This window comes from Periplaneta americana, chromosome 5 (genome assembly GCF_040183065.1).
Source record: "Periplaneta americana isolate PAMFEO1 chromosome 5, P.americana_PAMFEO1_priV1, whole genome shotgun sequence".
Lineage (NCBI taxonomy): Eukaryota > Metazoa > Arthropoda > Insecta > Blattodea > Blattidae > Periplaneta > Periplaneta americana.
This window is the reverse complement of record NC_091121.1, coordinates 51,931,690-51,943,787: the sequence shown is the minus strand read 5'-3', so window position 1 is coordinate 51,943,787 and position 12,098 is coordinate 51,931,690. Positions and strand designations below refer to the sequence as shown.

The 12,098-nt window shown below is 36.0% G+C and overlaps 1 protein-coding gene across 3 annotated transcripts in view; it reads left to right on the top strand.

The window, feature by feature from the left end:
- LOC138699609 (neuroparsin-A-like) overlaps positions 1 to 9,361 on the top strand; it is a 115,262-nt gene extending 105,901 nt beyond the window's left edge. For all 3 annotated transcript variants that reach the window (XM_069825624.1, XM_069825625.1, XM_069825626.1), the window contains exon 4: positions 8,737 to 9,361. In XM_069825624.1, coding sequence (XP_069681725.1) covers positions 8,737 to 8,880 — 144 coding nt within the window. In that variant the 3' untranslated portion in view covers positions 8,881 to 9,361. The remainder of the gene's footprint in view (positions 1 to 8,736) is intronic.
- Positions 9,362 to 12,098: the final 2,737 nt, after the last annotated feature.

Here is a 12,098-nt window from a genome sequence, read left to right as displayed (position 1 = left end):
TGCGCTCGTTTCATAAACAAAGATACTCGCGTCTTAATTACTACCATTATAGGCTCGTTACATAATGTACTATTTCTTATTCAGTTTATTGAGGACGTCACCCTAACAACGGCGTATAGCACCGTACGCCCTTTTTAGGGCGATTAAATTTTCTTCATCTACAGATGTTCTTTTATCAGTTGACGAAAAATGGTTTCAATCCTAGTTAACTAGATGGCACAAAACAACAGAACGATGTGACGCACCACGCCCTCTCAAGTGATCAGTTGGCGCAGGTTGTACTTGTGTATTGCTTGGCTTAGTGAGTGGTTGTGTGTGCGCAAGTGTAAAGCCATGGAAAGCAGCAAGACTTCTGTGGTTTTAGTCTTTAATGTACAGTAATGGCAAAAAAAGCGGACCGATCCTTGTAGCTGATTTCAGAGCCTTGTTCACTCCAGAGCACGATAGACTGGTAACTAAGGGTGCTATTCATAGACATTTCGCAGCACGCTCTACGAGCGTGCTAAGCTGGCCCCGGCTATCCACTGGTTACTTGTACAGAGTTCAAATCATATCCTATCGCTAACACTGGTTTATGAATACGAAAAACGCTGATCATCCACCGGAAACCCGCGCTAAAAATGTCGATACGGCCCTAAGACTTTCGTGGTTCGAATCCTACCTGGGAAGGAAACTTTTCTGTTCCTTATTCAAGTTTATTCCCGATACTTTTCGATTGCAGCGATATTTTACTACTTAATTAACTTATTATTCCCAGAACATGAATTTTACCAATAATCTAAAAGTATTGGGAATAAATTTGAATACTTACTTACTTACTGGCTTTTAAGGAACCCGGAGGTTCATTGCCGCCCTCATATAAGCCCGCCATTGGTTCCTATCCTGAGCAAGATTAATCCAGTCTCTATCATCATATCTCACCTCCCTCAAATCCATTTTAATATTATCTTCCCATCTACGTCTCGGCCTCCCTAAAGGTTTTTTTCCCTCCGGCCTCCCAACTAACACTCTATATGCATCTGGATTCGCCCATACGTGCTACATGTCCTGCCCATCTCAAACGTCTGGATTTAATGTTCTTAATTATGTCAGATGAAGAATATGTCCATGTATTGTGGTCCTTATCACCACAGCATGGCGCGTCCTCAGGTTGCGGATCGAGGAGACGACCTCCAGATATGGAGGGTAGCTGCGAAATATTGAATAAGCAGTCGCGGGCAGCCGATGAGGGGTGGTCCTCCAGCTTGGGGGTTGGGTGAAGGGCTAACAACCCATCACCGTAAAAAACAGCTTGTTACAAATCCTTCAAATAAGCCTCGGAATGGGACTGATTCTCTAGCACGACCACAGCAAAGGAATAAATTTGAATAAGGAACCAAAAAAAGTTTCCTTCCCAGGCAGGATTCGACCACAAAAGTCTTAGTTACCAGTCTATCGTGCTCTGGAGTGAACAAAGCTCTGAAATAGCTACAAGAGTCGGTCCGGTTTTTTTTGCCACTACTGTATATCTGCATACTAGAGATTCTAAGAACTACATGTAACAAAAAAAACCTACAAAATTCAGTTTTCGCTTTTAAAACAAAATTTTTAAAAGTTTGGACCCATTGCATAAAATAACTCTTTGAGAATTGAAAGAAAATTTAGAATTAAAAACTCTTTATAAAGATCCTGATATAGTGGCTTTCGTAAAAAGCCGAAGATTTACAGTAGCTATATAGGTCATGTTCTATATGGAGACCAGGCAAGTCTGCTCCGTAGAGTGATGGAGATAAAAGGTCTCTTGATAGACCAAAATTCCGATGGAAGGACAAAGTGTATAGCGATCCCCAGTTAGTACGAAGCTTTCACGACGCAGTTGAAGTAAGGAGTTTCTGGAGAGCTCTAGTGAGCGAGACCAAAATCAATGTCCGGTTTGAGTAGTCGTAATTTTGGTTCATTGTAGAACAGTAGTGAAGGATTGGAAACAGAAGATTATGGTAAAATAATAATAATAATAATAATAATAATAATAATAATAATAATAACAGCAACAATAATGGGCGAGTCGCTTAAATCTTGTGGGGCCCTAGTCATTTGCCAGTCCAACCACCCTGTAGTTACGCTTCTGTGCATGTTGCTCTTTCTTCATACCGCCAGCATCTGTCCAATAGTTTGTGTTGACGATGTGTGTCAGAAACAGATACAAGGCAAAGTTCAGCATGTTTGTAACAGACTACTCTTGAAATAGGTTTTAAATAGAATTTCTCCTTCCTGTCTGGCCCTTATCACTAACCACAAGCTAGAGAGCGTGCTTCAGCATTTCCAGCTTGTGTAGCTTTAAACGCATAGATTTATTCTGGCATCTCACACCATACAATTATATATTTGGAATGGCGGGGTTAGTAGTACTAGGCGAGAAGAAGAAGCTGGAAGGAAAGAAAAGCCGAAAGAAGGATGTAACTTACTAGAACACATGGAGGCGTGTGAATTAATCAGCCAACTAACGAGTCTCTCAATTAATGAGGGAGAAAGGAGGGAAAATAAGCGAAAAGGCACACTACTATGCGTCCTTGCAAGGTCTCTTGCGACTTAAATTTATGTGAGCTCCTAGCCTATAGACTACCTGTCTCACTTGGCTCACACTATCCCTCTTAAGGGACTTAAGTAAATTTTGATGAACGAATGAACAAACGAATGAATAAATGAACGAATGAATGAATGAATGAATGTATGTATGTATGTATAATATATGCATGAATGAACGAATGGGAGGAAATACGTTTTAATTATTTAAAAGGTACGTCATGCAACGGAAATTGAAACTGAGTGTCTATATCTGTAGTGCTCGGGAAAAGTGACACAAGTCAGTTTCCACAAACCTTTTTTGATAATTTATTGACAACTTACGGAACATCTGTTCGCTTGGGAAAAAATACATAGGTATTCCTCTCATTACAATAATTCATACAGAAAAAAATCAAATCGACATAAACCAGTGTAAGTTGTCAATAAATTATCAAAAAAGGTGTGCGGAAACTGACTTATGTCACTTTTCCCAAGCACTGAAGATATCGTCCCATAGGTATAAGAGCCAACGTAAACAATTTGTTAATTTTACAGGAGAGAGAAAGAACGTTTGAAGAAATCACCGGTTTAATAATTTCCTTAATAATAGTGTTAAAATGTTGGCACAACTCTGTATTTTAAGCAGCTGTAATTGCTCAAAATACGTCAAAGAGTTTATTTTTAAATTGCAAAATTAATGAGACCCTTATGGAGCACGCATTTCAAATCGTGACAATTTACAAAGGTTCTGAATATTAAACCAGTAATGAATTTCTTGTAACAACTTTGCAACTTAATTGTCAGTGAAAAATTATTTCACAATAAGTACTGATGTCACTGTATTTATATGCATTTATATTTCTTATCAGTCCACAGTAAGTTCATGTAAGAAAACGATCTTTCAACATTTGAATTTGTACCAAAGATACTTATGATGAACTTTATCATTTTTAAAAGTGGCTTTGAATGAAACATCGTGGCACGTTTTAATTTTGTTCTTTAACCTTTTCAAAATCGAATTATATATAACGCCTTAGATTTTTTTATAATTTTTTAAGTAGGTTATTTACGACGCTGTATCAACATCTTAGGTTATTTAGCGTCTGAATGAGATGAAGGTGATAATGCCGGTGAAATGAGTCCGGGGTCCAGCACCGAAAGTTACCCAGCATTTGCTCAAATTGGGTTGAGGGAAAACCCCGGAAAAAACCTCAAGCAGGTAACTTATCCCGACCGGGATTCGAACCCGGGCCACCTGGTTTTGCGGCCAGACGCGCTAACCGTTACTCCACAGGTGTGGACTTCTATAATTTTGTACTTTGACATCGGTATCAGATATATACTATTTTCCTCAACTATGTTTAATGTAAGTTTTGATTCTAAATGGATTTTGGGTTTTGTATTGGAAGTAGTCTAGAGGTTTCAAATTGTGTATTTAATGAATTTTATTTAGATAATGTCTTTTCCCGTAATTTATACTCTTTAATAATAATAATAATAATAATAATAATAATAATAATAATAATAATAATAATAATAATAATAATAATTTATTCATTCATTCATAGTTCTGTCCAAGCTCAGACCTTTCACTGCAAACCCAGCATTCTCTAGTCTTTCCTATTTTCTGCCTTCCTCTTTGTCTCTTCATATGACCCATATATCTTAATGTCATCTGTCATCTGATGATAACCAAATTTATTGAGCTTTGTTTTTTACAAAAATTTGAACTCATATGGTTGATAATTATCTCACTCAATTTGCAGTCAAAACTTGTTCACCTTCAAATAAAATTATTTTAGTAGGCCTAGTTCTGTCTTCATCAAATTTCATTCAATTTGTTGTTACTAATTTTCGTTTTTTCTAATATTTTATTTACGCAAAAGCTGAAAAGTATTGGTGGCTGAACAATAGCTTTTTATCGTTGTTTATAATATTCAAAATGAAGTACATCCATATGGAAATAAATTCTCTATTGAATTGTTTGTTGTCTTAAGTCCTACAGAATCCAGGTCGATGAGTATACATAAAAGCTTGTTTCTCATCTCGAAATGTGATATAGGCTAATCTGTTGTCTCTAGAAGCTACCGGCGTAGCTCAGGCGGTAGTGTGTTTGCCTTTTGACTCCGGAGCTCGCTCAGATGTGGGTTTGATCCCCAATTGAACTGATTATCTGCTTGGATTTTTCAGACATTGTCCCCAACTGTAAAGCGAATGTCAGGTAATCTGTGGCGAATCCTCTGCCTCATCTCACCAATTACCATCTCATTATTACCAATTCCATCGATGCTACAAACAACCTAGTTGATACGTCGTTAAATAACAGACAAATAAAAATGTGTTAGAATTCTCGTGATGGCACACAGTAAGAGTAAAAACGTATTTATGGGCCTCGTGACGTATATTTCCGTTCAATCTGGAAATCGATCTTTTTTAGCTTGACGCCACGTGTAGCGTCACCTCCGCGTGAGTGAATGGCCCGCCAATTCTTGACGCGATGCCAAGAGTAGCTCGTTCGCTGCCAAGAGACATCTTTGTTGCGAGACGTGCATTGCGCTCAGGGTCACTTGAACCCTCACAAAGGTCGTTATCGAGTCAAGTTTAAAGGTTGACGGACACGTTTCGGACTTTCTCGCTCCAAAACCTAATTAATTCACGTGTTTCCCGTTTTGAAGATTTTTCCGTCACAGACAAACAGATCATCCAACAATAATAAAGCTTAATTAATTTTTGGATATAGCACAATTCATATGGAATTTGTAGCCAAAAGATGAAGTATTACTACTACTACTACTACTACTACTACTACTACTACTACTACTACTACTACTACTACTATTACTACTACTACTACTACTACTACTACTACTACTACTACCGGTCTTTTTTGAACGATAAAAACTTTTATGATGAAAAAGAAATACCTTTCTTTTATGTGTATATACAATACGTGTGTATATATATATATATATATATATATATATATATATATATATATATATATATATATATATATCAGGGGCGGATGCAAGGGGGGGATTAAGGGGATATATCCCCTCCCGAAATTGAGAAAAATGCGAAACAAGAAACAAAAATAATATTAATTTTAATTCGTGAATGTACATAAGAATTAGAGAGTTTCTACGTAAATTCTCTTTGCTAAAGTGTTAAATTCCAAGAATTGTAGGAAGGCAAACACAGAGTTCTTACTTCAAGACAGAGAGTCATGAAGAGTATTTTAGGCTTTTAATTTTCCTTCTCTTCTTAGACTATTTCATTTGTCAGGTCAAGGACAGGTTTTTAAATCATAAGGGAATCCCAAAGTCCATACAAACTTTGCTGCCTAAAAACATAGTGCGAGCATCAGATGAAGATTTAGAAACTGCTGTTGAGGCTATAGTAAATCAGTGGCCCAATGATGTTGATGCATCACCAGAGTCTTTCTTCAATGAATTGAAGATGTGGAGAAGAAATTTTCTTGATCAGAAAAATCTTCACCTAATATCTACTGATTTTATATCATCTTTGAACAGGTGCAATGAAATTATTTTTCCCTGCACGTTGCCTGTAACTACAGCAACACCAGAACGGTCGTTCTCAAAATTGCGGTATTTGAAGACTTAACTCGAGGAGCACGATGGGCGCCGACAGATTAAATGGACTGGCCTTGATGTATATACATAAAAATGTAGAAGTAAAAGCTCATAAAGTACTGGATGAAATGTCTAAGAAGCCTCGTCGCCTTCTTCTGTAAATGTCATTTTGTCATTGTTTTTGTATTGCAGTCATTGTAAATGTTAAAATTAAAAAAATTATGGTTTATTTAACAATGCTCGCAATTGCCGAGGTTATATCAGCGTCGCCGGTGTGCCGGAATTTTTTCCCTCAGGACTTCTTTTACATGCCAGTAAATCGATTGATATGAGGCCTGTCGCATTTAAACACACTTAAATGTCATCGAGCTGGGTTGGGGTAGAACTCGCAACTTCGAGCACAGAAGGCTATACCGACTACGCTACTCAGGCCAACTTGTAAATGTTTGTGACTCGGAAACTAATTGAGAGTATATAAACGTATTTCTCATTACTCCATTTTTACTATCTCCTCAAATCCCTCCCCGAAAAAAAATCCTACGTCCGCCCCTGATATATATATATATATATATATATATATATATATATGTCGAAACTTTCCTTTATAAATACTTGAAACTTGGACTCCCACTTTGAGAGAGGAACAGAGGTTAGGGGTGAATAATTTCGAGGAAAAAATTGTTCCGGGACCGGGCATTGAACCCGGGACTTTTCGTTAAACATACCAACGCTCTACCAACTGAGCTACCCGGGAATTCTACCAGACACCGATCCAATTTCTCCCTCTAGCCACAGACTTCAAAGCGGCCTGACAACCGTCAAGCAACCAACACTGAGTGCACACTAACTCTGTGTGACTTAAATTGTGATTTTCTGTTAACGAACAGTGACGTATATTATGCAAATCAAGCTTTCAGCTATAACTCCCTGCAAAGTTGATTTGAATAACGTTTCCCTCGAAATTATTCAAATCATCTTTACAGGGAGTTATACCTGAAAGCTTGATTTGCAGACTTAGGGGTGTTTGAGAATAGGGTGCTTAGGAAAATATTTGGTGCTAAGAGAGATGAAGTTACAGGAGAATGGAGAAAGTTACAAAACGCAGAACTTTGTATTCTTCACTGACATAATTACTTACTTACGGCTTTTAAGAAACTCGGAGGTTCATTGCCGCCCTCACATAAGCCCGCCATGGGTCCCTATCCTGTGCAAGATTAATCCAGTCTCTACCATCATATCCCACTTCCCTCAAATCCATTTTAATATTATCTTCCCATCTACGTCTCGGCCTCCGCAAAGGTCTTATTCCCTCCGGCCTCCCAACTAACACTCTATATGCATTTCTGGATTCGCCCATGCCCTACCCATCTCAAACGTGTGCATTTATGTTCCTAATTATGTCAGGTGAAGAATAAAATGCATGCAGTTCTGCGTTATGTATCTTTCTCCATTCTCCTGTAACTTCATCCCTCTTAGCCCCAAATGTTTTCCTAAGCACCTTATTCTCAAATACCCTTAACCTCTGTTCCTCTCTCAAAGTGAGTGTCCAAGTTTCACAATCATACAGAACAACCAAGTAATATAATTGTTTTATAAATTCTAACTTTCAGCTTTTTTGACAGCAGATTGGCTGATAAAAAGCTTCTCAACTGAATAATAACACGCATTTCCCATATTTATTCTGCGTTTAATTTCCTCCTGAGTATCATTTGTTGCTCCAAGATATTTGAATTTTTCCACTACATCAAAGCATAAATTTCTAATTTTTATATTTTCATTTCGTACAATATTCTGGCCACGAGACATAATCAAATACTTTGTCTTTTCGGGACAAACCTATCTCTTTACTTGCTTCAAGTAAAATTCCCGTGTTTTCCATAATCGTTTGTGGATTTCCTCCTAACATAGTCATGTCATCCGCATAAACAAGGATGTTTTGATTTAAGAATTCCCCTCAACTTACTATCAGTATCTTCTTTGGAATTCATAACATTTTTCACTTATTATGAAATCATCAAACATTGAGATTCAACAACGTTTGATCTGGTGCAATTTGCTTCATAATAAAATTGTATGCATTCAATGTCACCTCCAATGTTATCAATGTAGCGAAATCTGTTGTCATCAACTGCGATGGAGACTGATATTTATAATAAAATAGCAGTTGATATTTCCAGATTTGTTTTTTCAGTCACTAATTTTTTAATACGAAACAAGAACATGTCTGGGAGACCTCTTTCGGGACAATTAGTGAAAAATGGATGTTTCCGTATTTTAGGGGACGTATGGGAACCCTATGTTTGAGAAACTATTAGGTCGATGATTTGAGATAAGACATGGAGATATGTAGGTTCAGAAATGTTATAGTAGTTGCTTTTTTCATGTTTTTTTTTTTTGAAAATATAATAATTTTACTACAAAATTAACTACAGTATTGTCAAAATTATAATAATGTTTCCAATTAAATTCTGTAAATCATGATTTATGATTCCTTCAGGCCTGAAGCATTATTTGAATAGAATTGTTAATGTATATTTTTATTTCTGAAATAGTAGCTGGACATAGTATTGAAACTGGTCTTTTATGTTTTAAATTTTAGGGTCCAGGTGACTATTGTGGAGGCCCATCAGACGTCAGGGGAAAATGTGGAGAAGGAATGCATTGCGCATGTGGGAAATGTAATGGATGCTCTCTGACTACACTGGATTGCTACTTCGGGCTCGATCAACTCCAGTGTCTCTAGAATCGCTGCCTTGACTCACGTGCCGTCTGCTGGCCAGCCGGTGAACCAGTTACCACCTTCGTATGAAGCATTTCTCAGGCTGTTTACATTTTTATTACAATCGTGATACATTTATTATTTATACTGCAGTATTATTGGCGTTTTGATTATATATTTGCGTCCTATTTATATTGTATTTATATTTTCTGTATAAAAAATCGTTGAATTAAGACAACTTTACTGTAATGAAGGTATGTAGCCTACATTATGATTATTGCAGGTTATTATGAGAAAGATGAAACTTCAAAACACGACAGATATGATGAAGTTTATTTATTAATTCATTGTTGTATTTTAATTATTGATTTTATATGTTTTATATAGAGACCAAGTTATTCTGTAAAATCACATTCCTTAGGTCATAGCAACTATAAGACATTTGTGTACGAACTCCTAATACATTGCCAATACAAATTGTGAAATAAATATACTTTTATGCATTTGTGCGTAAGTTTTTCTTTCCATATCAACAAGATATCTAAGATGAACTTCTTCATTCACTAACTTGCATTTCTTCGCTGTTGATCTACCTTGCTTTAGAGAAAATAAGCTATTTTATAGCGGTTTTAAGTAAATAGGCAACATGTTACCACAGTCTAATATATACAGTCACGAAGCTTGAGTTGTGAGGGTGCTAGTAACAAAAGACTGTGCCGGTACTATTTCGCATTGTCTGTAATGAGGCGATATTAGCGATCCTAGTGGTTAGCAACTATCTATGGATGCATATTTACTACGTATTGAGCTTCGTGACTGTATATACTAGACTGTGATGTTACTAGAAATTATCCATACATTTTTAGGGTATTCTGCACGTCGCGTCGTGGCCATATGCGCCGCTAGCGAAGTAACAGGAGACCTGGACTGTGACATTGTTAAAGTGTGCGCAGTAAAAGACTATTAATTCCGCAAAATCATTGTTGCATTCCCGCAAATACTGCCGCTAAAAGAAACACAGATAATCGAATAATATTGCAACACTGACAACTAAAAAGGTGTGACTTAATCTAGAGTTCTTCCTTTTATAGTATATTCAATGAGAAGTATTTCATCTTGATGAGTACTTTTTAATATGAATACTGGAAGTAATAAAATAACACTTTAATATTAGCTTCACTATTCTATATTTTTATTTAAATAAACATATCCATAGACTTGGTCCTAGAGGTCGCTGATGCGATTACATCCTGAATTATTGTTCTTTGAAAGATATTGTCTGCCCTACGGATAGTTCAGTCTGTTTTCATTGACTTGCTAATTCAAAATTCAAAGCTGCATTTCAGTGCGATCTTTTGTGCTTGAGAATGGATTTCATGAAATAATACGTCGTGGAGTGGAGTGCCTTGTGTTATTTCAAATATAGAAAACAACGTAAATTAAGCACAAGTAATAATAATAATAATAATAATAATAATAATAATAATAATAATAATAATAATAATAATAATAATAATAATAATAATAAAGGAAAGGAAGATCTTGTGCCGATTGTATATGCTCCATAAATCAAATAATAGAGAAACATACAGAACATTATCTACCAACATACATGATTTTTGTGGATTATGAAAAAGCATTTGACAATGTTTGCAGAAACAAACTATGGATCATAATGAAACAGAAAGGTATTCCACAACATTTAATATCAGCAATTAAAAGTTTATACGTTCAAAATAAAATTGTAATTGGAACATCAATGGAAAGAAAGAACATAGCAGCAACAATAAATAAAGGAGTAAGACAAGGGTGTCCACTTTCACCGTCACTTTTTAATATTTATATTGACAAAATCGTAATGGATTGGCAGATGGATTTAAATGAACATTTTAAAATTAAAAAAAAAATATATATATATATATATATATATATATATATATATATATTCGTAGATACATTGCTCTTTGCGGACGACCAAGTTTTAATATCCAGTTCTGAAAATGGGGCACAGAGGGCTCTATTACAATTAAATAATATAAGTAAAAGTTTTAGCTTAAATATTTCAATTAACAAAACAAAAGTTTTAGCATTTAGAGGAGCAGATACATTAAGAGCCAAAATTGTCTTGGAAGGAAAAATTATTGTCGTGTTTCTGGACGTGTCTAAAGCCTTTGATTCTGTTGGCCATGAACATATTCTTAGAGCCCTTAAATCATCTGGCGTTCCGCAGAACTTGTTCAGACTTATTGGTTCCTTATTAACTAATAATACAATTCAAATAGAAACTAACCATACAAAAACCAAGCCAATAAGCGTAAAACGAGGCGTTGCTCAAGGATCTCCATTGTCTCTAATACTTTTCAATTTGGCACTGAATTGCGTTCTTGAAAATTTAACAGATCATGAAATTAGCAACCAATATGGTTTTACACTTTCCAATGATCTTCAAAACCTGAGTGCTTTTGCATTTGCTGATGATTTGGCTCTCATTGGAAAAGATGAAAAGTCAGCAACAGCTCTCATTGATATGGCTGAAAGTAAATTAGATGAACTAGGTCTTGAAATTAACACTATTAAAAGCAAATGTATAATTCTCGAAAGAGGTGTTTTAACTAAAGGAGCTCTCATTTCACTTCATGGATCAGCCATACATAGTACTGATGATAAATCTGAAACAATTCGATATCTGGGAGTTGATTTTCGCGACAAAATATTCTTAGATAAAAACAAAATTATAACAAATTTAACACGTGATCTTAACAATCTTACACAAACTCCATTACTGAAGCCTGATCAGAAATTGAAGATTGTGAATGAATACATATGGCCTGGGCTCATCTATCCTTTGCAATGTGCTCCACTTGATCAGCTCCCTGACAGCTTCCTTAAAGATCTGGATAAAGTAATTAGAAGTGCAGTCAAAGAAATGATATCTCTTCCTGATGATACACCTAATGACATGCTATATTCTTCTAAAAAAGTACGTGGCCTAGGGCTTATTAAGGCTGAATGGGAAGCTGATATTCAGCATTTTAACATATGTAAACGACTCTCACAAATCAGTGATGATCATCTCCTTCTTGTCAGGAATCTTGAAGAGGAGAAGAAAAATGCTCTCAAGCGCCTGAAAATTCCTGAAGCCAACATAACACCTCGAACAACTGGAATACATCTACGTGATGAATTGCGAAAGAGATCGTTTGACTCCTGGTGTCAGTTACCTCATAAGGGGAAAGGTGTAG